General features: G+C 48.2%; 2 protein-coding genes across 2 annotated transcripts; one reads left to right on the top strand and one right to left on the bottom strand.

Moving 5' to 3' along the window:
- The first annotated feature begins 8 nt into the window (after positions 1–8).
- On the top strand, positions 9–25,072 carry LOC128336028 (integrin alpha-E-like). Its single transcript, XM_053275115.1, has 17 exons — positions 9–135; positions 1,447–1,587; positions 2,352–2,485; positions 4,468–4,616; positions 4,958–5,092; positions 5,767–5,837; positions 7,017–7,149; positions 8,185–8,286; positions 8,792–8,871; positions 9,793–9,870; positions 10,945–11,011; positions 11,763–11,856; positions 20,276–20,326; positions 21,582–21,683; positions 22,428–22,523; positions 23,090–23,200; positions 24,475–25,072. The coding sequence occupies exons 2-13, from the start codon at positions 1,460–1,462 to the stop codon at positions 20,296–20,298; spliced, it is 1,194 nt and encodes a 397-aa protein (XP_053131090.1). The 5' UTR covers positions 9–135; positions 1,447–1,459; the 3' UTR covers positions 20,299–20,326; positions 21,582–21,683; positions 22,428–22,523; positions 23,090–23,200; positions 24,475–25,072.
- HASPIN (histone H3 associated protein kinase) lies at positions 14,529–18,292 on the bottom strand. Its single transcript, XM_053275114.1, has one exon. The coding sequence runs from the start codon at positions 18,108–18,110 to the stop codon at positions 15,210–15,212; it is 2,901 nt and encodes a 966-aa protein (XP_053131089.1). The 5' UTR covers positions 18,111–18,292; the 3' UTR covers positions 14,529–15,209.
- Positions 25,073–25,255: the final 183 nt, after the last annotated feature.

The following is a 25,255-nucleotide window of genomic DNA, read 5'->3' on the forward strand; positions in this document are numbered from 1 at the left end:
CCAGGGTACAGCGTGGGCGCCGTAAACACAGGACAGGGAGCAATGATCGTGACGGGCGGCCCTCGGCACGGCATGACCGGGATAGTGATGGTGTTTGAAGGAGGCCGTTTAAAGCAAACTCTTGAAGGAGAGCAGGTATGCACTGGCAGGGCTGGGCCGGTGTTCTGCTTCTCTGCTCTTATTTATTGGGCACAAAGTCCCTGCCGGGTGTGTGCACAGAGGGCAAGATCAGAGGTGCACCTCGGTCATTGTGGAGCCTGGACCGAAAGGCCTTTGGAGCAGTGTTCCTTCTAACAGGGATTCCCAGATGGTGTGTTGACTACAACTCCCATGATCCCCAAGCAAAGGGGGTTTGGAGGCCCTAGACTTCGGCCCAGAAGTCCAAGGCTAAGAGCACCTCTGGGCAAGATCACTCCAGGGGGGCACACAGAAACCTGAAGGGCTGTCTGTATGGGGCGGTGGCCAGTCTGCCCTTGGGATTCCCTCAGATGCTTTGCCGATCCTGCACTCTGGAAACACTCAGGGCGAGGTGCCTCTCCTGCTCATGGTGTGGCCTTGGCCCCAGTCACCTGGTATTGGGCAAGGCAATGCCAGGCGTCCTCTCAGGATGCGACATGGTGGCATTTGGAGGCATGAAAGGTTTCACGATTCACCTGCCACCATGACTCAAAGTGAGACGCCTGTCAATGAGTGAGTGATTCAGTGACTGCTTCTAATGCTGTCTCACACCCTCTGCCCTTTGAAAGGGAGACAGTCGTCTGCCGCGCTCTGTCATATAGCCCTGGGAACGCTGCTGCTTTTTGAAGTGGGTTAAATCAAAGCCTCTAGTAGTGGGTAAAATCGGAACTGAAGATCGGTAGAGGTACTCAGCATGGCTTGCGTGCGCCTGTGTGAAAGGGAATCGTGAGGTCACAGAATCCTAGAATGCTTTAAACAGGGCTGTTTTGATTGACAATGGGAACCCCCAAGTGTTGATGTTTAAAGGCAAATCTCATTTGCCTTCATAGGAACATAGGAAGCTGCCATATACTGAGTCCATCTAGCTCAGTATTGTCCACCCAGACTGGCAGCAGCTTCCCCAAGGTTGCAGGCAGGAGTCTTTCTCAGTCCTCTCTTGGAGATGCTGCCAGGGAGGGAACTGGGAACCTTCTGCTCTTCCCAGAGCGCCTCCATCCCCTGAGGGGAATTTCATACAGTGCTCACACTTCTAGTCTTCCAGGGCAGACCTTGCTTAGCTAAGGGAGCAAGTCATGCTTGCTACCACAAGACCAGCTCTCCTCCCTTCAACATTTGGGGGCGGGGAGGGACATTGAGGTCGACTTTAATAAAGGGGGGAGAGAGGACGTAATTCTGCATTGCCAGCATCAGGGAAGAAGGGGTGATGTGTTTGGCAGAAAATCCATCTTATTCCCTGGGAGATTCTTTCTCTCCTCTCCATGGCCTCAGCTGGGCTCTTACTATGGGTCTGAACTCTGCCCGTTGGACATCGACCAAGATGGGTCCACAGACCGCCTGCTGGTTGGAGCCCCGTTTTTCCACATCCATGGGGAGGAAGGGAAGGTTTACGTCTATCGTTTGGATCACGAGGTAAGGGCTCTGTTCTTCCAGAACTGAGTGGACTCCGCACTGGCTTCCTGTGTGGCTTCCACCCCCAGCACAGGACTTCCAGTGACTGTTGCTGGTGTCTATCTCATGTTTCTTTTTAGATTGTGAGCCCTTCAGGGTCAGGGATCCATCTTATTTATTTATTCTTTCTCTGTGTAAACCACCCTGAGCCATTTTTGGAAGGGCGGTATAGAAATCAAATAAATAATAATAATCTGTGAAATGTCAAGGAAGCAGATTCAGGCTAGACATGAGGAGGCATTTCCTGACTGTGAGAGCTGTTGGCCAGTGGAACAGCCTGCCTCATGCAGGGCTGAGCTCTCCTTGGTGAAAGATTTTCCAGACAGAGGCGGGGCAGCCGTTTTGCTGGGATACTGTCACAGATCCCTGCTCTGAGTGGAGGCTTGGGCCAGAGCAGAGGGTCCCAGCCTTGAGTGCCCTGATTTTGCTGGACTCCCGCTCCCATAATTCTCTGTCCTGATGGCTTCCTTGCCATTTCAACCCATCATTTCTATCATGTCTCCCCTTATTTATTATTATTATTTATTAAATGTCTATACCGCTTAATATAGAAATCTCTAGGCAGTGGAACAGCCTGCCTCATGCAGTGCTGAGCTCTCCTCGGCTAGAGATTTTGGCTTGTTGCCTTCCCTCGCTCCTGGACGAGTTCTCTTTAGAACTTTCTGCATGGATGCTGGCTTTTTTCTTCTTCTTCAAACCGGTTACTCTTCTTCTCCTTCTCCTAGCTCCAGACCAGTAATTCGGCTGGTCCCAGCTGCGCAGTTCACCCCAGGACAAATACTCAATTTCTACAACAGCTGTCTCATTACGGCCCAAGTGTGCTTCGGCAGAACGGACTCTCTCGAGGCCAGCCAGCCAGGTAATGGAAACGCAGGTGACAAATGAATCCAGCAGCTGGCAAACTGAGGAGTGTGGTGAATCACGACAAGGGTCCCCAAGGGCCTGCTCAGCAGCAGGGTTTAATTATCCTGAACTGGATGTTGGTACACAGAGAAGGGAAATCGTTTCTCCCCCTGGGAACTGAGTCTTTTGCTGCCGCCGTGCATAAGGCTTGCATCTCGGCAAAGTTTGGCTTTTTAACTCGGTTGTGAGGTGGTCAGGGAAGGCTTTCCTGCTGCCGTTGGACTACAAACCCCATCATCCCCAGCCACATTCACCATCAGGGTGGGTTAGTCCAGTGGTGTCAGGCTTTGGCTGTCTGCCATCTCGGGGGTCTCTTAGGACATGGGCCCTTCCAGGAGAGGAGTCCCCTTGCTCCTTTTGGGGTGGAACAGAGAAAGCTGCCATATACTGAGTCAGACCATCGGTCCATCTAGCTCAGTATTGCCTACACAGACTGGCAGCGGCTTCTCCAAGGTTCCAGGCAGGAGTCTCTCTCAGCCCTATCTTGGAGATGCTGCCAGGGTGGGAACTTGGCACCTAGATGCTCTTCCCGGAGCAGTTCCGCCCCCTAAGGGGAATATCTTACAGTGCTCACGCATGTCTCCCATTCAAATGCAAACCAGGGTGGATCCTGCTTAGCAAAGGGGACAATTCATGCTTACTCCCACAAGACCAGCTTGTCACATTCTGCCTCTTCCCTCAGCCGGTGGTTCCCATCTTGTAAACCACCCAGAGACGTAAGTTTTGGGCAGTATAGAAATACGTTAAATTAATAAATAAAATAAATAATAAATCTTCCCCTTCCTTCCTTGAATCACTCATACACCTTTCACACTTTTCTCATCCGCCCACATTCTCTCTCTTAGCCTTAGGATATACCTTTATTAAGGACAGTACACCATGATTTTCACCAAAGGCAATTACAAGATCATAGCAGCCATAAAGCATGATGGGTGGAATGCTGGTAGTGAGCATGAATGGCCCCCTTTGCTAAGCAGGGTCCACCCTGGTTTGCATTTGGATGGGAGACCACATGTACGGGCTGTAAGATACTCCCCTCACGGGATGGGGCCGCTCTGGGAAGAGCACCTTTATGCTTGCATGCAGAAGGTTCCCATTTCCCTCCCTGGCAGCATCTCCAGAAAGGAAAATATTCCTGCTTGTAACCTTGGAGAAGGCACTGACAATCTAGACAAAACTGAGTTAGATGGACCAAGGGTCAGTAGAAGGCAGTTTCCTATGTTCCGATGATCTTCCACAGTTTCCTGAGGCCCTCTCTTTCCCCTGATGTTTACTGTCCTGTGGCAGATTCAGGGCCAATTTTTCCTGTTTTGCAATAAGTGGTCTTGAGGCTTCATGCCAGTCAGTCTGACATTGGCCCCAGTTTCAGTGCCAGTCGCCTGTAACTCAAACAGATCAGTTTACTTCAGAGATGTGTAAAATGAGTCATGATCAGGACAAGACCATAAAGACCCTGCATTATAGGCACTTTAGAGTGCCAGACTAGGAACGGGAGAGACCCGAGTTCAAATCCCCATTCAGCCATGAGACTTGCAGGGTGAATCTGGGCCAGTCACTTCTCTCTCAGCCTAACCTACTTCACAAGGTTGTTGTGAGGAGAAACCTAAGTATGTAGTACACCGCCCTGGGCTCCTTGGAGGAAGAGTGGGATATAAATGTCAATAAATAAAATAAATAAATAAATAAGGAGATGCCCTTTGTCTAATCACCTGGAGGCCATTTTTAATTCACCATAGGCGACAAGACAACTGTCTGATCGCAGGGCTTGTACAAGCTCCCTCTAGGTTCAGGGGGGAACTGAGATGTTAGGCAAACTCATGATCAACAAGCGTTTGGGGCGGGGGGACACACCAGGAGGGCCATGTGTCTTCTCTGCATTCCGAAATCTTGAGGGGCTGCTGGTTTTCTTACTAGGCTTGTTCCCTTGGCTCCTTCTAGGGATGCAGAACCTCCACATTCGCTACACTTTGGATTTGGATGTCGAGATGGATAAGAAAAGAGCACAGTTTGAGGACCACGCCACCACTGCCACCAGGGAGATCTTCTACCAGGGACCTGTGTGTTCTGAACTGCAGTTCCAAATTTTGGTAAGTGTGGGAAGGAAGAGAATTTCAGCGCAACTGTGAGTCACCCGTATATCCCCCAGATATCAGGTTCGGTGTCTGAGCCAAAGACGAATTTGTGGAGGAGGGGGAGAGGTCTATCAAAGGCTTTTGGACACTCCAGCGAAATAGACCCTCCATGTCCACGGGCAGTTCACAGGATGTCCATGTCCAAGGGATACCAAATGCTTAGGACCAACAGGAGATGCTTATAGGCTTATTCTGGTGCTGATGGAGAGAGAAAGCAGGAAGAGGAAGAAAGGAAGGCAGTTCTAACAGACCCAGGTTGCTTTCAGCTGTCAATTTACGTTTCCGTCTCCTCCCAGCCGTGCGTCTACGACTGTTTCTCGAGTGTCGTCCTCCGACTTGGCTACCAGCTGCTTGATGACCCTGTATATCATGATCTCCGCCATCCCCTGCCTGTGCTCGATATATATCAAGGATCTGAGCTGTATGTTCAGGTAATGAGATATGTGCTGTTACTGTGGCCTTCACGGCTTCGGATCATTTCTTTCTGGCTGGAGTACCCCAGTGTGTCTCTGAGTCGCAAAGGTTAAGGAGAAATTTTTCTGGCTATTGTCTGTACACACCAAGCCCCCCCCCCCACATAGATGGGTACTCCACCCACCCACCCCCAACACACTAGGTTATGTGGGGAGAAGTTGGCACCATCCTTCTTTCTCTCTGGGGTGTGGAGGGTAGAGAAGCTGGGGGTCCCAACAGAATGCAACTTTGGGAACAGGGATCTGCCTTCTGCTGAGTCAGACCCTTGGGCCATCTAGCTCAGCACAGCCAACACTGACTGGCAGATGCTCTCCAGGGTTTCAGGCAAGAGTAATCCCCTGCCCTACCTGGATTAAATTTGGGGCCCAGAATTCAAAGCAGATCTGTGCACCCCGTGCTGTTGTGTATAAGCAGGACTGACAGGTACGGCTTCTCATGCAGGGGGGAGAAGAAAAGTTGTACCCACCAAAAATTCACACCTTGTGCATTTATTAAGGGTCCAGGATCCTTGGCCAACTTTCCATCTGGTCTCCTTAAGGGGAAAGGCTGAGTTACATGCATTGCTGACAGCTTAACCTTTTGCAGGGAAGATCACACACCTTCCCTTGACTCAACCCATGTCAAATTTCAGCTGCCCTACGAAGATGCCTGCAAGGAGAAGACGGCCTGTACACCACACTTGAGTTTGACCCTTCAAGCAGTGTGAGTCTCTGATGTGCTTCTGGTGCATTTGGCAGCTTGATTCAGAAGTCACTTGATGGCTATAGACAAGATGCCTCTGAATCCCAGTTGCAGGGGAGCAACAGCAGGAGAGAGGGCTTGCCTTCACCTCTTGCCAGTGGGCTTCCCAGAGGCATCTGGTGGGCCACTGTGTGAAACAGGATGCTGGACTAGATGGGCCTCCTTGGGCCTGATCCAGCAGGGCTGTTCTTATATCCTTTGTGACTCCAAAGGCAGCAATAAATGGGATACAGCAGGTGAAGCCAAAATCCATTCCCTGGAGTATCTTCAGGACAAAGTTTGGCTCAGAAGGCTAGCCAACATTTCTTTTAATATCAAGACAATCCATTTCGTCTTCTGCTAATTTCCCTGACAGATTACAACATGGCAACTGGTCTTGTGTTTGTGGCAGTAACATAACGGAGTAGTTCTGCAAAAATCATGACGGGCACTCATCCCCCCCCCCCCCGCTGAGGTGGTACCGATGGCCAAAATTTGTGGGCCTGGCTCATCTATGATGTATTTTGAAGAGTTTGTTTGTGTGACAGAAATTAATATTTCCCAGTTACTTGCAGATACTAAATTTTGCATACACAATCCTGCCACGGAAATTAGCTGAACTTTTTACAACAGAATATGCTGGGGGTGGAGTTTAACTTTTTATTATTTTGGAGCAGAAATTTTGAATATATAATCCTCACATTTGAACTGTTCTGAACAGATTCCTCACACTCAGATCAATAATTCAAAAAGGACATCATGCCCAACATCGTCATATCTCACTTCTTCTATATGCCGACGACATGGTTATTCTTTCACTGTCTGCGATAGGGCTAAAAAGAGCCCTAAAATCTTTTGCGCACTATGCCCAAAAGAAGCAGCTGCAAATGTACTAGGATTCATATGTGGTCATTAGTCCATAAAATGAAGGTTTGAAGTTGAAATCCCATACATTTCAACTGGTTCTTTCACTTCCCTTTCCCCAGCCCTTTAATAAAACATTCTATTGCCTATATTCAATTTCCTGAACTTGCCTCTAAGTGTAATCCACTCAAAATGACTTTGCCCGGTCAGTTATGGGCCTTGCCTACTAGGGAGCTATAATCTGGATACAGCAAGCTTGCCTCCTGAGTCTCTGAACGTCCTTGTGTGCTGCTACAGAAAGGACCTGGTGGCAGGCCACACCAAGGACCTGACGCTGACCATCTTCCTCGGCAACAGCGAAGATAGCTCCTACATGACCTGGCTGGTCTTGGAGTACCTTACCAACCTGCTTTTTAAAAACGTCCAAGAGGTGAGGCTCCATTTAGGAACAGTTCTGGTCTCCAAACCCTTTGGCTGCTGTTCAATGAATAAAAACCACTACCATGCAGTCCCGAAAATTTTAAAGCGAGAGGAAGCAGGAGGAATGTGGGGTGAGGCGACCAAGAGATGGAGAAGGAACTCCCTTTGGGGGAAGCTAGAGTGAAAAGGACGGGCCCTTTGAGATGAGATCCAGGGAGCTGCGCCTTAGCTGTGATGGCCATACTGAACCTCCATGTGCAAGGGCAGTATACCAGAGGCTTGGAGCAAATCAAGCCATCTCTTTGGAGCCTTGCTTCCAAGCTTCCCAGAGACCTTGGGCAGGCTGCGGTTGGAGGCAGAATGCTGGGGTCCATGGGGCTCTTGGTGATATCCAGCAAGACAATCCACAGAATCGTACAATGTAGAAGAATGTCAGAGCTGGAAGGGCCCTCAGAGGTCTTCTCGTCCAGCCTGCTGCCCAACGCAGGAAACTGCTGCAGGTGCTTTTTCTGATCTCTGATAGGGTACCAAGTGGGGTTCAAAATGGGATACAATTTGAGTTAATCCCTTTCCAAACTCTTCTTCAGCTGGTGAGTAGTTCGATAATGTAGGCTGCCTCTTTCTCCTGGCCCCCAACCCTGGCTGGGAGGCCTCTCCTCCAAGCGCCGGGGGGGCTCTCAAGCTTGAGTCCCCAGAATGTTGTTGGACTACGGCTCCCATCATCCCCAGTGGCTGGGGATGATAAGAGTTGTAGTCCAACGTCTGAGAACCTAAGCTTGGGAAATCCTGTCCCCAGCCTTCTGCTCACCCTCCCTGCCTGAGACCTGAGGCCAGCTTCAATCCCTCCAACAATTCTCTGTCCAGTTCCATCTCCTCCTGATGCCACTCAGAAGTCGGCATAAACAATATCGCCCCAAATATCAGTGGCATCCATCAGGGACCTTGCTTATCCATTTCCTTAGCAGCACCAGTTACCTGTTTCACAGAGGTTTAAGAGTGGTGTTGTGCCTTGAGTGAGGAGGACTCTTGTGTGTGTCTCTTGCAGCTTTCCTCTACAGTCGTCGACTGTGATGCCCCTAAATCAGCGGCCACCCTGCTCTCATCTCTGAGCTGCAAGGTTGGGCATCCCGTGTTCGAGACCACAACAGTAAGTCACCATCCAAGCTTATAAAACCAGAGATTGTGATCTTTCATGCACAAATAGTTCCCCCTTAAACAGACTTCTGCCTGCTGTTTTTGTCCACCCTTACCTGGCCATTGGCTGGGCTGTTGTGACATCACGGAATGTCCACAAACTTTTTCAGAAGGAACCTTGCAGCAGGAAAGTGTTGACTGAAACTAGAGGAGAATCAGAAGGTCTGTTTGGATGGGAAACCACCTTGGCCCTCACACGGTTGCCTATTCAAGACCTGCTCCTGGGGACTCAATCTGAGAACATAAGAAGCTGCCATATACTGAGTCAGACCATCGGTCCATTCAGCTCAGTATTGTCTACACAGACTGGCAGCGGCTTCTCCAAGGTTCTGGTCCAAGCCAGAAACCCTGGCTTAACCCAATCCTTGATTCAAAGCTTAAGAGTAGAATCTGCATGATTGGAGGGTGCTTTCCCCTCTCTCATCCTCCTAACCTAATCTCCCTCCGTTGCATCACAGGCCAATTTTTCAGTGACCTGGCAAGTGGACGGGAAAAGGTTCCCTGGCAATTTGGCCAATGTCACGGTGAATGTTACCAAGTAAGTAAAATGCAGATGGAAGCATTTTTATTTATTTACATTTACTATATATTCCACTCTTCCTCCAAGGAGCCCAGAGCGGTGTACTACATACTTGAGTTTCTCTTTCACAACAACCCTGTGAAGTAGGCTAGGATGAGAGAGAAGCGACTGGCCCAGAATCACCCAGCAAGTCTCATGGCTGAATGGGGATTTGAACCCGCTGGAGGTTGCCAGAACCTAAGGGGTATACTCGTGGGTCAAATGGCCGTAACCCAAAATTCAGCAGTGGCTGGTCCTGATCTAGCACTCTAACCACTACTGCTGCTAGGAATAGTTATAGGCCATTTTTCAGCAAAAGTTCTCAAAACAGAAAAATGAGACAATAAATAAGATAGGAACATAGGACGCTGCCTCTGACTGAGCAGACCCTTGGTCTATCTAGCTCAGTATTGTCTACACTACAGTGACAGGCAGCGGCTCTGAGGCTTCAGGCAGGAGTCTTTCCCAGTCTACCTGGAGATGCTGCCAGGGACTGAACTTGAGACTTTCTGCGTTCTCCAGATGGTTCCCTGTCCCCAAAGGGCTTACAATCTTAAAAATCAAAATTAAAAAACCAAGATAGATACCAGCAACAGCCACTGGAAGGATGCTGTGCCGGGGTTGGATAGGGCCGGTTGCTCTCCCCGTGCTCAGTGAAGAGAATCACCACTTTGAAAAGGCGCCTCTTTGCTCAGTTAACTGCGAGCAACCCAAATACTACTACTATTACATCCTAGAGATCGGATTTCACCCAGTGGCTGCCAGCTGCTGACCACTGCCTAAGAGAAGCATTACATTTATTGCAGCATCCGTGGGCAACAGCCAGATTAGCCTGCTATAAGCTGGCAAAGCCGAAGTAGGCACTGAGAGAGCTAAGAAATGTTGTTCTTGTTTTAACAGCATCAACAGGAATAGCACAGCCCTGGTGAAAAAGCACTCTGTTGATGTCAAATACGCCCTCACTGCCATCCTCAGCAGGTAAGTCGCCTTCAGAAACAGCCTAAACCCAACAGGTCCCTTCCACCGAAGAGGAGAGCTGGTCTTGTGGTCGCAAGCATGACTTGTCCCCATAGCTAAGCAGGGTCTGCCCTGGTTGCATCTGAATGGGAGACTTGATGTGTGAGCACTGGAAGAGATTCCCCTCAGGGGACGAAGCCACTCTGGGAAGAGCAGAAGGTTCCAAGTTCCCTCCCTGGCAGCATCTCTAAGAGAGAGATTCCTGCCTGCAACCTTGGAGAAGCCACTGCCAGTCTGTGAAGACAATACTGAGCTAGATAGACCAATGGTCTGACTCAGTATATGGCAGTTTCCTATGTTCCATTGCATGACCATGAAGAACCAACCCTCTGATCTAATATTAACAAGGCTTGATTAAAAACCTGGTTAAAATCTACAGCCAACATATTCTCTTAACAAGTTCGCAAACCTGGGTCCTTGGATGTCGGACTACAACTCCCATCATTAGCAGCCACAGTGGCCTGGGGATTATGGGAGTTGTAGTCCAACTTCCCAGGATCCAAGCCTAGGACCTTAAAACCTCATTGGGCGAGAAACGGTAGTGGCAGTTAGCATTTATGTTGCTCTTTGGGTGTCCTGGTCACTCCATGTATAGGATATCTCAGCATGCCTTCCCAATAACCCTGTGAGGTAGGCATATGCTATCCCCATTTAAAAACCAAACAAAACTGGGCACTTATAATCTTGCCTTGCCCCTTAAAATGCAGCGAAAGGACAAGAGGAATTGGCACCAGCTTTTCTGAGAACGCCAGAAAACCGTTATAGCCCGCCAAGAGCTTTACCTCAAATGGAAGCATCCCTTCTCAAAAGGTTTACTGCAAAGGGATTGCAGGGAAGGAAAACCCTCGGCCTAAACCGAAGAGGGCCCAGTGTGTCCTTAGACCTTTTCTGCCCTCTGCCAGGCCTGAGGGGGGCCAGGAGTGCACGGATAACCTTTTGGGGGGTACTTGTCCCTTTCCTAGTACCCCCTGGAACACCGACCCACTTTGCTTCGCCAGCATCAAGTTGCCTCCCGCTTTTTGTATCTGTCTGCAGGCCATCTAAACGGGTGTACGTGAGTGTGCATGAAAGATCCCCTCAGAGCGCACGCTTTGAATTTAAGGTAGGTACAAACCCAGTCCCCTTGGGCCCGAGTTCACCGAGGGTGCCCAAGGCCAGTTCCTAGCCAGCGTGGTGTAGTGGTTAGAGTGCTGGGAGACCCGAGTTCAAATCCCCATTCAGCCATGAGACTTGCTGGGTGACTCTGGGCCAGTCACGTCTCTCTCAGCCTAACCTACTTCACAGGGTTGTTGTGAGGAGAAACTCAAGTACAGTGGTCCCTCAACTTACGAAGTTAATCCATTCCGAATGCACATTTGTAGGTCGAAAAGTTCGTAAGTCGAAAAGCGGTTTCCCATAGGAATGCATTGGAAACTGATTAATTCGTTCCGGAGCCTAGGAAAAAGACCCAGACACCCAGTTTTATGTGCAAAACTCTTTATCAAGTGCACTTTAAAGGCATGCAAAATGCAAACTCCGCAAACTCTGCAAACTCCTGAGGAGCATTGCTCGCCATGGGGCAACAACCACATTATCAAAATTCGTAAGTCGAGGAAACCGCATCTAAAATTCGTAAGTCGAGGAAACCGCATCTAAAACCACCAACGGTTTTCCGTTCGGATGTCGAAAAATTCGTAAGCGTGCGGCCACTTTTTCCTTTCGTAAGTCGAAAAATTCGGTTGTCGAGTAGTTCGTAAGTCGAGGGACCACTGTATGTAGTACAACGCTCTGGGCTCCTGGGAGGAAGAGCAGGATAGAAAATATACATCATCATCATCATCAATAATAATAATAGCCTCGTTTCCCCTTTACAGATCAATGGGAAGAACCAGTTCGGAGCCGAGCTGAGTCCCGGTCTTAGTGGACACGCACCTGGTTGCCAGGGTCAAGACAGCGTTGGGGTCGCAGGTAATGGTTTTCTAGCATTCCCTTTCACCCAAGCAAGAGTGCACCTGTGACTGCATGACACTACTTCCCCCATGGGGTGACTCCACCAGCCCCTAGGAGGGCACAGCCCAGCCAAGGGGGAGGAGAACGGATCTAGTGATAGCAAGCATGGATTGTCCCCTTTGTTAAGCAGAGTCCTCTTGTTTGCATTTAGAGGGGTGCTGTCTGCAAGTGCTGTCTGCCATAAGGTATTCGTGTGTTTGAACTACAACTCCCATCATCCCTAGCCACCATAAGTTGTAGCTGGGGGTGATGGGAATTGTAGTTCGGCAACATCTGGAGTACTACAGGTTGGGAGACCTTGCCTTAGAGAATGGGTCCTCAGTGGCAAAGCCTCTGCATTGCAGGCAGAAGGCCCCAGGTTCAATCCTTGGCAGCATCTGCCAGTAGGGCTGGGAGAGACGCCTGCCTGAAAGCTTGGAGAAGCTGCTGCCAGTCAGTGTAGACAATACCAAGCTTGATTGACCAAGGGTCTGACTCAGTAGAAGGCAGCTTCCTACAAGATTGGGCTGGAGCTCAGTGGCAGAGCATCTGCTTTGCAGGCAGCAGGCCCCAGGTTCAATCCTTGGCAGCATCTCTTGGTAGGGCTGAGAGACTCCTGCCTGCCGCCTTGGAGAAGCTGCTTCCAGTCAGTGCAGACACTCCTGAGCTAGATGGACATAAGAACAGCCCTGCTGGACCAGGCCCAAGGCCCACCTAGCCCAGCATCCTGTTTCACACAGTGGCCCACCAGATGCTGCTAGAAGCCCACAGGCAGGAGTGGAGGGTATGCCCTCTCTCCTGCTGTTACTCCCACACAACTGGTATTCAGAGGCACCCCGCCCCCGAGGCTGGAGGTGTCCTATAGCTCTCCAACTAGTAGTCGTTGACAGGCCTCTCCTCCACGAAGTTATCCAAACCCCTCTTCAAGCCATCCAGGTTGTTGGCTGTCACCACATCCCGTGGCAGAGAACTCCACAAGTTGATGATGCGTTGTGTGAAAAAGGACTTCCATTTGTTGGTCCTAAATTTCCTGGCAATCAATTTCAGTCAGTCTTTATTGTTACGGTCACCGACCAGAAGTCAATTTCATGGTATGAGCCCTGGTTCTAGTGTTATGTGAGAGGGAGAAGAATTTCTCTCTACCCACATTCTCCACACCATGCATGATTTTATAGACCTCTATCATGTCTCCCTGCAGTTGTCTTTTTTTTCTAAACTAAATAGCCCCAGGTGTTGTAGCTTTGCCTCATAAGAAAGGTGCTCTACGCCCCTGATCATCTTGGTTGCCCTCTTCTGCACCTTTTCCAGTTCTACAATTCCCTTTTTTGAGGTGTGGTGACCAGAATTGTACGCAGTACTCCAGGTGTGGCCGCACCATAGTTTTGTATAAGAGCATTATAATATTAGCAGTGTGATTTCCAATCCCCTTCCTAATGATCCCTAGCATGGAATTGGCCTTTTTCACAGCTGCTGCACACTGAGTTGACACTTTCAACGAGCTGTCCACCACAACCCAAGATCCCTGTCCTGATCAGTCACCGACAGCTCAGATCCCATCAGCGTATACTTGAAGTTGGGTTTTTTTCGTCCTAGTGTGCATCACTTTACCCTTGCCAACATTGAACCGCATTTGCCATTTTGATGCCCACTCCCCCAGTTTGGAGATCCTTTTGGAGCTCCCACAATCCATTGTGGATTTCATTACCCAAAAGAGTTTGCTATCATCTGCAAATTTGGACTAAGGATCTGCTTCAGAAGAAGGCCGTTTATCTCCTAAAATGCCTTGGGCCCCCTCCACCTGCTTTTCTGTTGCAGGGACTCTTTCCTTCACCATGCTTCTGATAAAGCCTCCTGCTCACCATGTCCTGGGGGTTCTCGCCCTTGGGGTCAGTGCTCCCTGTAACAGAGACCTCCAGATGTGGACTACAATTCCCACAATCCCCAGCCAAAGGCCATTGCAGTTGAGGATGCTGGGAATTGTAGTCAATCACATCTGAGAATCCCTGTTATGGGGAACACTGCTTAGGGTCCCAGATGTTGCTAAACTACAACTCCCATCGTGGTGGGCCACCGTGTGAAACAGGATGCTGGACTAGATGGGCCTTGGGCCTGATCCAGCAGGGCTGTTCTTCATTCTCAAATCCCCTTCAGCAGGGCTGTTCTTAGGATCATCCCCAGCCACAATGACTGAAGCATGATGGGAGTTGTCCAATAACAACTGGCACTGTAAGGTTGAGAATCCCTGAAAGAGGTGTCCATCCCCCTTAACCATTTTGGCTAGCAGTGACTTCATGATGGACTCCCCCCACCACTCCTTTCTCCACACCAAGCAAGTACAGGCCCTGGTCCTAGTGAGCACAGCCACCAAAATTCAGCACCAAGTTTCCTGAGCAGAACCTACTGCAATAGACCACCAGACTGCTGTATTTCATTCTCAGGACTCCCTTTTTCTTCTTCTTCTAATAGTTACTGAGTGAGATCTATAAAGACAAGCCCCTGTATTTCAAAGTTCTACTAGTGAGGTGCTGGTTTGAATACACTAAGAATACAGCTGTAATTGGATAAGCTGTTGATGATATCGTTACAAAGAAACATTTATAACAAGCAGATTGGGAAATGCAAGCGTTGAATACAAACCATTTAATTTTAAATGTTGTTTAAAATTTATTTATTTATTTATTTTAACATTTCTATACTGCCTTTCGTTAAAAAAACAACCCCAAGGCGGTTTACAAAAATTAAAACATACAATAAAAAGCAATAAAAAACATCAAGTTAAAAACATATAAAAACAGCCATAAAAACAATACAACAGATTTGTTGTATAAGCCGCTATTTAAGCCATAAACACTGTAAGATATAAAGACCTGGAAATGTTTTTCAAAATAAACAAGAAAACTTCAAGACGCTAAAAACAAATGAAAAGATTAGGTCAGGGTTTCTTAACCTTGGCCCCCCCCCCCGACATTGTTGGATTACAACTCCCAGAATCCCCATGGCCTTTGTGGCCGGGGATTCTGGAAATTGTAATCCAACTACATCTGGGGGCCCAAGGTTAAGAAACCCTGGCTTAGATTAAAATGCTTTCAAACAAACACTTTTAAATGTTGAATTCACAGGTTTTGGGGGAAAACGCATTGAGGCTGAAATCCATTAAAACATAAGCCAATACAATTGAAAGAAAAAAGTGTTGCTGTTTCTGCATAATCCCAAAAGATGGTCAAAACATTTGGAGAGTAAAACAACACCTTCTCTCCCAAATTATTTTTTAAATGGTTTCAAAAAGCACCTTAAAAAAAATTTCCCAGTTTGCAACCCCAAGCCCAGCTTAGTCAGTGGAAAAAGGTGCTTGAGTTCAGTAGGTCTGTGGCAGTTCTGTAGCCAAGCACCTCTTTGGAGAACAGCTGGAGTTGTTGCTGCACCTGCCTCATGGAGGCCGTTGTAACCTTGTTCTTATAAGAGACCTCTTTCAAGAGTTTGTCTGCGAGATAGTGCAGCCACAGGACATTGCTGTGGGGAAAGTAGTCAGCCCAGTTGTTCTCATTCTCCTCTCTCATCTTGCGGTAAATGTCAAACTGATAATCCCCTCTCCCTTGGAACACCTCTTCATCAGTGGAGAGGTCGCAGAAGACGGTCAGGCCGTCTTTCTCCAACCTGGAGAAGGTGTAGTCTATGATGTTCACAAGGATGCCGTGAGTGGGAAAGGTGTGGGTTTCCCCACTCAGTGTAAAACTCAACTCCTTCAGGTTGGTCTTTTTGACCAGGACGTTCCCCCAGTGCAAGTCACGGTGCTCAAAGTGGAGTGCCTTCTCAGCCACGGCCAGAGAAGCAGTGAGCTGGTGCAAGATACTCCTAGCCGCAGCCATGGAGCTCAGCTGCCGGGTCCGCATGTTCTCCAGGTTGCTACCACCAAACTCAAACTCCAGGACCATGAAGAGCTGTTGGTCCAGAAAGAAGTCTGGTCGGTCATTTTCAGACTCGCTCAGCCTATGGTATTCATCCCAGGCTTTCAGGAGATGCTCAGGGTAAGATCCTTGAACACAGTATGCCGAATACAGACTAATAAACCCAGTAGTTTGGTTAGCCTCCTCATCGGCCAAAAGGCTGAGCTCTTTTGAGATGATGATCTCCGGTAGGATCTCACTGAAGGTCTTCTGAGCCTCCCTGTTGACTCGGCCGCTCCCCTCAATGGGAATTATTTTCAAAGCCACGGCTCCTCTCTCACCTTCTGACCTGAAGACCTCCCCAAACACGCCTTCCCCAACTTTCTCACACTTTTGCATCTTATCTGGGGGGATGCACTCCTCAAAGGAGATGGGTCCCTCCTGCTGGCATTCCCTATACACTTTTTCAGCATCTGTCAGCGTCACCTCCGGAGTCGAAAAAGAGGTCATGGATGACAGGAGGACCATTGAAGAGGAAGGACAAATGGAATAGCCCAGTTTTTGAGTGAAGGGGGTCTTGGGGGCTTCTGACACAGAGGACTTGACAGAAGTATTAGCAGTGCCGACACTGAAACTTTCCACCTCAGTGAGAATTTTCTTTTTCTTATGGAGGGAAAAAGAGGCACGGATTCTGTGCCACCATGAAGAGTTCCTGAGCAAGGAGCAGTCTGGAGACAGAAGAGACAAAGGAAGATACTCTTCTTTCTCATTCCACTTGAGACACTGCTGCAGGAAAGAGGGATCAGCCTGTTCTTTCCATTCTGCCTTTTTCTTGTGCTTAGCTCTTCCTTGTGGCCTCCAGCGGCTGCAGCTGAATCCACTGATACATGCTTTTTTAATAGTGCCTCCAGGATTACAGGTGGGGACCACCTGACTGTTACTCTGAGTGCCAGAGATTTCAGGCAGGACACAGGAGGAACCTGACTGCAAGTTGTATCCCTTCTTCTGAGAACTGTGGCCAGTGGCCCGCTTTCTGGTGGATTGACTAGCCAGCCAGTTGGGCACCACCTGGTTGTCCAAAACCACAATAGGCTGATGCTGGGGGCTGCTGTGGTCAATGCTGAAGTCACTCCCCTCTTCTGACAGCTCTCCGTTTAGATCACCAGCTGCCTTCTCAGGACTGGCAGCCATTTGGACAGAGGTCCGCTGTCTCTTGCTTGGAAGAGGCGTTGGATCTCTGGGCAAAAAGAGGGCAATCTTGTCATTGCAGATTCTGGCTTGTAGCTGGAGAGCTCCCTGAGACGGGATTGATGGTGTCATGCCTGTTTTGGGTGGCACTGGCAGCTCTTGGTCATCATCTTTATCAGCAGCTTGAAGAGGATGGCATGCCAGCTGGTTAGGGGTGGATGATGCCAAGTTTTCTGGTGAGATTTTGAACCCTTTCCTGTTTCCTGTGGATGCTTCTGACTTGCCCCAGACGTTAGGGGGTTGCAAGGCAATGGGTGAGCAAGGAGACCAGCTGAGGTACATCTGAGACACCGGTGAGGGTGGAGGCTGCGTCCTGGGAACCTCACGAGGATACTTCAGCTGCAGGCCCGTGGGACCTTCCTTGGAAAAGAGCTCAAAGCTGTCCCCCATCTCCTGAGCAACTGGGTCCCCATCCATCTTCAGCAAGCTCAACTCAGAGAGGGCATTGTGGGGGGCGTGGCTACTCTCCCACAGGACCTCACGCTGAGAGCAGCAGACGCACAAAACAGAGTCCGAAACAGGGCCGCTCCCCTGCAGGGGGCACTCTCGCAGCAGCCCCTCTCCCTCTTGCAGCAGCCCCTCTTTTGCCACTGGCGTCAAGAGGGGCGGCTCAGGCCTGCTGCACAGCAGTGGGGACGTGCTTCCCCGCCCCAGGCAGGCCTTGATGAGGGGCAGTGGCTTCCCCCTCTTCTTCTGGTGTGGGCGCCGAGTGACGTTCTTCCACAGCAAGGTGGGGGACGCCAAGAAGGCCCTTGGGCTGCTGGTGCTGCAAGCGGGGCTGCTGCTGCTGCCCCCTACACGTGGGACCTGGTTCTCCTTGCCCCCCTTCTTGCACTTCCTTCTGGGCTGCTGCCGCTTCTGCTGCCTCCGGGCCCTCGGGAGTCTCTTGGGAGGCTGGAAATCGGAGTCGTCGTCGTCGTCCCGGGAGAGGGAGAAGGCGGAGGAGGCCGCCCCCGAGGAGGAGCTGGTGCTGAAGAGGCGCCGGGGGTCCGCCTGGGGCGTGATCCAGGGGGCCGAGGGCGGCAGGCGCCTAAGCCTCGGCCCGCCCTGCTCCCGCGGCCCCGCGTAGGTCCTCAGCAGCCGCGGCCGGAGCGTCTCCATGCGAGCGGGCCGGGACTGGCGAGGCCTGGCAGGGAGGCGGAGGTCGGAAATGGGCGGGCGGGTCACTCCTTTTCCTGTTCAGGAGGGCCGAGGCGGGAAACTGCGTTTTCGCGGGACTGGCGCCGCGAAACTCGGAGCGGCAGCGAAGGAGGACAGGCCAAGCTCAACCAATCGGAGGCGGCGGCGGCGCTGCGGACGCAATAAGAAGGCGCACCCGGGGGGAACCTAGATGTGTACATATCGTAGACTCACCTTGCTCCCTTTTGGAAGGAAGTCCTGGTGGGTTTTGTTTGGTTTGTTTTTTAAAAGTATATAAAGATGCGTTGTACTTGATCCACATGGTTAAGTTTCGGTTTTATTGGAACACTTTACAATTATTCATAAAAAATTACTAAGTTACAAAACGGGTTTTTTAAGCTTGTAAAAGCCTGTTAACACAGAACTAATACATATTTTTGTCGAATATTTATATTATATTATATTATATTATATTATATTATATTATATTATATTATATTATTTATATAACATTATATAACTTATTATATTGGAAGGGCCTGTGGTTTTTAGAGAGAGAGAGAGAGAGAGAGAGAGAGCACAGCTGTACTTTAGCCACACTATTAAGTTTCAGTTTTATTAGGTTACATTACAGTCATTCAGATCACCAGCAAATTACAAAAATTGCTAAGTTGCATATTCACAAAAAGTTTTTTTTAAGTTTATAAAAGCCAGCTAACATAATGTAAAAACAGCTTTGGAAGGAAGTCCCAGATGGTGGGGTGTGTGTGTGTGTGTGTGTGTGGTGTTGTTGTTTTTGTTGTTGTTGTTTTTTAAATTGCCTGTATTGATTTTATTAGTGCTGTAAGAGTAGACACTGACTTGACGGCACTTAATCAATCAATACTTGTGCTTCCAGTTTAATTTATACACATTCTAATTATGCAATTAGTCAGATTGTTACCTGGGAGGCCCAGTTACCACAAACCAAAACAAACAAGGATGATTGAAGGAAGCAATAATCACCGTTTATTTTAACCCAGCGCTGGTGGCATTTCCCAGTACCTCACGGTAAACCTGAGAATCGCGCGCAGCTGCCTGGGTCACAAGTTTTTATACTTTGGCATAACTACATAGCTGGGCATCAACATTCAGCCCCAAAGAACCAATTAGTTCATTGGTTAACATCATTGTCCGTCATATTACAAATATTATAATCGTTGCTAGTTAGACAAGCATTCCCTAGTACAAAGAAACATTTCTACTGCCTATTGATAAGCGAAACTGTCTTCCTCAGATGGCCTTGAAGTGCAAGGCCTACAGGCCTTTGCTTTTTCAAGAGATACAAGGAGAGGGGGGCTCTTCCCCCTCTAGCTGGTCAGCAAATTTATGGCTTTACAGCTCGCAATTTGGCAAGGCAACTTGCAGACTCTATTAACCATTTCTTGACCAGTGCAAAGACACTTTCCCCTTCCATGAGAACAAAGTGATTACAAAGCAGCTTTCAGAAAAGGCATTTCCCCCTCATTCCACAAGATCACTAGCAAAACACAAAGTTGCATATTTACACAGACTAAAACAGGTCCGTAAAAGCCTGCTAACAAGGAACTAATATTTATTCCAACGCTTTGTGTTCTAAAGGAAGAGAATCCTTGAGAAGTCCAAGTGAGTTTTAGTGGGGTTTACTGCCAGGGAAAGTGTGTGTATCTGTTTGTTCCTGGTGACCTGAGCTGCATGAACTTCTACCTTCTTAACAGGGAGAATAAAGTTGGTCAGGATTCTCTCATGCTGTGCAATATCTACGTTGCAGTGATATCAGAAGTCATAAGTGGTGATGGTAGTAATATGTGGAGGATCGTATCTAAGCCTTATGGCTGGGAAAGCATTCTCTATTAAATGTATCTAATCGTAATATGTGGAGGATATCATAGTAATATGTGGAGGATCGTGCTGAACTACATGGCAGGGTTGTGTCAAGCCTGTTCTGGAGAGACCAGAAGCAAAGTGGGAGAACTGAGGGTGTCATAAACTGCGCGCTCTCAGTCTCCCCATCTTGTCCCTCACTTGCAGTAGTGGGATAACCCTCTCTGGAGCCTGAGCCAACAGTATGCAGTCAACATGCTATGACTTCCAATCGTGTGTTCTTTGTTTTTCTTTTCTTCCACCAGAGTTCCACCATGTGCAAAACTGAGAAGAGTTTCAGACATAAAGAGGCAAAGGTAAGCAAGGCAGAGGAGGGTTGTTCCTATTTCCCTCCTATTTTATATTGCACAGCTCTGTTTGGTTATCATCGTGGCTAGCTACTGTTATCAAGAGAAACCTTTGCGGAGGAAGGTGGTCAAGAGAACCCAGAGAGGCGTGTGTTGGTATGTGTGAGTTTCCATGGGCTACAACCATATGGTCTCTCTTCACCATAGCTGAGTGGCAGAGCTGATGCTCGCATGCCGAAGGCCCCAGGTTCATTCCTAAGGTTGCCAACTGTCCCTCATTACACAGGATGTCCCTCATTTCAGGGATGAAATGTTGGTTCTTATAGGGACAGCACTCATCCCTCATTTGTCCCTCATTTATTCAGTAGCATATAATTCAATTACATATACAATACATCAATGATACTCAGGCTCTTGATTACCACTGCATACACCTCCCAGCCAGCCCCCACAAACTTCTGTCTCTCATTCTGGAACTTGTGTCCCTCATTCTGGCAATGAAATGTCGGCAGCCCTATTTAGTCCCCTGGAAACATCTGTGAGTAGGGCTAAGAAGGACCCTTGAAGCTGCCAGACAGCATAGACAATCCTGACCTATTTAATTTATTTTTTTAACATGTTCTGGGTTAAATAAATAAATAAATAGCATCCATTGATCCTAGATGGTTCACTGGTCTGACTCAAATTAAGACAGCTTCATATTTGGGAGGAGAGCATGAGTCTTGTGGTAGCAAGCATGACTTGTTCTCTTAGCTAAGCAGGGTCTGCCCTGGTTTGTATTTGAATGGGAGACTTGATGTGTGAGCACTGGAAGATATTCGCCTTAGGGGATGGAGCCACTCTGGGAAGAGCATGAAGGTTCCAAGTTCCCTCCCTGGCAGCATCTCCAAGAGAGGGCTGAGAGAGACTCCTGCCTGCAACCTTGGAGAAGCCGCTGCTAGTCTGGGTAGGCAATACTGTGTAGACAATGGATGGACCTATGGTCAGTATATGGCAGCTTCCTATGTTCCTATGGGGGTGGAAGGATTATAACTCAGCAGAAAAGAATCTGCTTTTTGTGCAGAAGGTTCCCGGTCCAGTCCTAGTCGCCTCTTCAGACAGGGCTGAGAAAAACCTCTGACTGAAAAGCTGGAGTGATGCTGCCAGTCAGTGCTGACCTAGATGGACCAGTGGCTAAGGCAGCACCACATGTTCCTTTTTCTGGAAACCTGCCATTGTATAGTTCAAATCGAAGCAACCCTCCCTTCCCAACTTTATCTTTCAGGACATCAATGGAGTCAGATACCAACTTGTGACCTGTATTATCACATCAGAGAGAGAGAATGTGACAGTGACAGCAAAGCTTTCTTTGGCTAATTCCCAACAGGTACATACATGCCAGGAGAGAGCTTTTTTTTAATAGAAAAAGACCCACAATTGATCAGAAGAGAAATCACAAGGACAGCCAAAGTATGTATCGGTGAATCGGTATGTATCGGTGGTTGGTAAATATTCCAACCTTTACGCCCAAATACAAATACGTTGGCTGGCATCCAGGCTGAGTTACTCAATAGTACTACTCGGGAGTCACTCTAAAGCAGAGGCTCCCAACCTGTGGCCATCCAGATGTTGTTGAACTGCAACCTCCACCATTCCCAGCAACAGTTTATTGCGGCTAGGGATGATGGGAATTGTAGTTCAGCAACATTCCCCAATCTGGAGGGCCACAGATTGGGAACGGGAACCTCTGCTCTAAAGGACTCAGGCCCTAGTGGCTGGGGGATGATGGGAGTTGTAGTCCCACCACATCAGGCTGAGACAGTCAAATAACTGGGTTATTAGGAGCCACCAGAGTTCACAGTGTGGTGTGGAGAAAACTGCTTACAGAATGTTATGGATGAAAATGGTACTTCGGGGCACAGAGAAACATTCCCATGCAAGGATGTGAAAATCCTGGATCCAACTGGAGGAGGAGGAGGAGAAATAGCCATCCCCGTTGGTGTGGGAGAGGATGACACCCTTCCTGTTCTAATCTATTTTTTATGGAGGTCTTGTTAGCTGAAGCGTGAGTTAAAAATATCTCAAATAATTACAATTCTAAGATATGGCTGTTCTTCCCTTTTTTCTTTAGGTCTTACAAGACAGAACTCACTTGCTGGTGATACGTGAAATCCTTTTCAACAGAAACCTTTACGTGGGCCTCAATGAAGAAAGCCACACAGCAGAGGTACTTCAGAAGTGAGGGGTGGAGGTTCTCTCCTCTTCAGGGAGGGAAGAAGTTGGAAGGCACCAGTGATTAATTTTGCTGAAGTTAAGCAGGCCTGGGTGTGGTCAGTGCCTGGAAAGGAAACTAACCCATGTAGGCAGCCTTGGGTTCCATGATGGAAAAAAGGCAGGATATATAAATCCCATCTTAGCTGATCAAAGATTCTTTAGTATCATTCAGTTCACCTAAACAACTGATCCATTCAGTGTTATGGCCTTAATCTCTTCCCTGTTAATCTCTTCCCCTCTTTTTCACACTATTCTATCTCTAAAATAAATCCATCATTTCCCTGGGGAGTCTAAACCCAACTTTACTTTATAAATAGGGATAGGGGAAATTATGACATTTAAACCAATTTAAGGCCATCCAGGAAAGAATCTAATTATGTGGTTGCTAAGAGCTGACAACGTCTTGATGGCACTTAATCAGTCAATCAAGGCCACAATCTGCAAATGACATGACATTTTAGAATATAGTTCCCCTTTCCAGCTTTCTTCTAACTAGTCCTCGTCCTCCTCTGTGATTAGATCACTGTGGTTTTGCTGAGAGAGAAAGAGTTCAGTTTCCTCCCTGTCATTATCGGAAGCTCTGTTGGTGGGATTTTCCTCTTGGCTTTTATCATTGTCGGCCTTTATAAGGTGAGTATTCCCCATTCGCTCTCCCATTCTAGGATACTGCTTTAAAAATCATTCTGTGTCAGGTTAGGACTATGGCTTGTGCCCACAGGTTTCTGCTCACAGAAGGGCCACTTTACTTCTCCTTCCAGAACATTGTGTGAGAAAAGTGAACTTAAATCTCAAGTTGCTCTTTTGCTTGTGCAAAAGATTGCACATCCACTTACACAAGAGATTGTGCATTCTTCCTCTGGCTATCGGCGCAGGACTTCTCAACCCTTAAGTCCCCCGATGTTGTCAGACTAAAACTTCCATCATCCCTGGCCTTCAACTATTGCATGTTGTAGTCCGGCCACATCTGGGGGACCCAGAGCTGAGAAGCCCTGGTGTCTGGGCCCCACTGCCTGACTTCAACCTGCTGACCCCTTATGCTGTGTGGGTAGGGCAGACGTTGGCTGGGACCTACAAGCATGAATTGTCCCCTTAGCTAAGCAGGGTCTGCCCTGGTTTGTATTTGAATGGGAGACTACATGTGTGAGCACTGTAAGATATTATTCCCCTTAAGGGATGGGGCTGCTCTGGAAAGAGCACCTGCGTGCTTTCATGCAGAAGGTTCCAGGTTCCCTCCCTGGCAGCCTCTCCAGATTGGGCTGAGAGAGACTCCTGCCTGCAACCTTGGAGAAGCCGCTGCCAGTCTGGGTAGACTACACTGAACTAGATGGGTCAATGACTCAGTATGTGGCAGCTTCCTATGTTCCTAAACGTAATCATCCTTTAAAGGAGTTCTGTAGCTGGGGTGCATCCCCAAAGAAGCCTGATCTCCGCAGGCTCTGTACCTGAAGAAAGTATAGATCTAACTTCTGTTGGTATAGAAGCTTGCAGGCCTTTACGTTAGAACCTTCGGAGGATGCTAGTGTTACAAAAAAACATAGGTGGCTGCTATTTACTGAGTCAGACCCTTAGTCCACCTAGCTCAGGTTTGTCTGCACTGACTGGCAGCAGCTCTCCAAGGTTGCAGGCAGGAGTCTCCCCCAGCCCTACCTGGAGATGCTGCCAGGGATTGAACCTCAGACCTTCTGCATGCCAAGCAGATGCTTAACCACTGAGCAATGGCCTCATCCCAAAAGGCTAATGAAGTCTTGTACTGGATTCATAGATCCATAGGGACGTGAGCAGCAACAATGCAGTGTTTTGTATCTGTAAAAAGCAGAAATCATCAGTATTGCTGTTCAACTACAAACAGGCAAAAACCTCTTTGCTGAATGCAGATTTTTATTTTGTTTTCCTCTTGTTTCTAGTGTGGCTTTTTCAAAAGAAGCTACCAGAACAGGATGGAGGAGCAGAATGATTCCTGAGAACCACAGAGCACAATTCTGGAATGGAATTAGGAGTATTTCCCCCGCTGAGGATTCCCTTCGGCTGCAAGCCAGGCAAACTCAGCGAGAGATTCCAGTTTATTTTAAAATGTTGCTCTCTCCTGTAAAGAGACCATATTATTCTTGTTTTAAATGAACGACCCTGGCTGCCAGCAAGTTTCCAGGCAAGATAGAAAGCGCTGGTTATTACCTATACAGCCCTGAATGGCTTGGGCCCAGAGTATTTAAGAGAGTGCTGCCTTCTTCCTGAACCCCACTACCTATTAAAATAATCGGGGTTGGACCTCCCACCAGGGTGCTATTTAGATTGCACACTATCTTTGACATCGCAGCCCCTGTGTTGTAAGGAAGGTGCTGTTCATATTTCCGATGCCTTCTTTCAGATTGTATTGTTGCATCACAGCCCTATAACGTCGTATCTGCGTTGCAAAAAAGAGAGAAAAAAGCTGTATTTCCCCTTTGTAGGAGGCTTGCCCCCTTACAACGGTATGACTATTGAAAATACACCTATTTTATCAGGCTTTTAGTTCATAATGTCTTATGTTTGATTGATGGTTATTTTAATTTGTTTTATATGATTTTAGGATTTAATTGTTGGGATTTAATGGTAAGCCACCCAGAGATTTTATATGGGGCAGTATATAAATACGATAAACAAATAATCAATATGTGAGATATTGCCCTTTGCACAATTTGTTGCAGT

The sequence above is a fragment of the Hemicordylus capensis genome, chromosome 12 (genome assembly GCF_027244095.1).
Source record: "Hemicordylus capensis ecotype Gifberg chromosome 12, rHemCap1.1.pri, whole genome shotgun sequence".
NCBI classification, from domain to species: domain Eukaryota; kingdom Metazoa; phylum Chordata; class Lepidosauria; order Squamata; family Cordylidae; genus Hemicordylus; species Hemicordylus capensis.

Bases quoted from the DNA above. Each gene is read 5' to 3' on its own strand.
- LOC128336028 (XM_053275115.1), top strand. From the start codon at position 1,460: ATGGGTCTGAACTCTGCCCGTTGGACATCGACCAAGATGGGTCCACAG. The intron at 8,287-8,791 runs GTAAGTCACCAT...GTTGCATCACAG, and splicing joins CCGTGTTCGAGACCACAACA to GCCAATTTTTCAGTGACCTG. The intron at 8,872-9,792 runs GTAAGTAAAATG...TTGTTTTAACAG, and splicing joins GTCACGGTGAATGTTACCAA to CATCAACAGGAATAGCACAG.
- HASPIN (XM_053275114.1), bottom strand. From the start codon at position 18,110: ATGGAGACGCTCCGGCCGCGGCTGCTGAGGACCTACGCGGGGCCGCGG.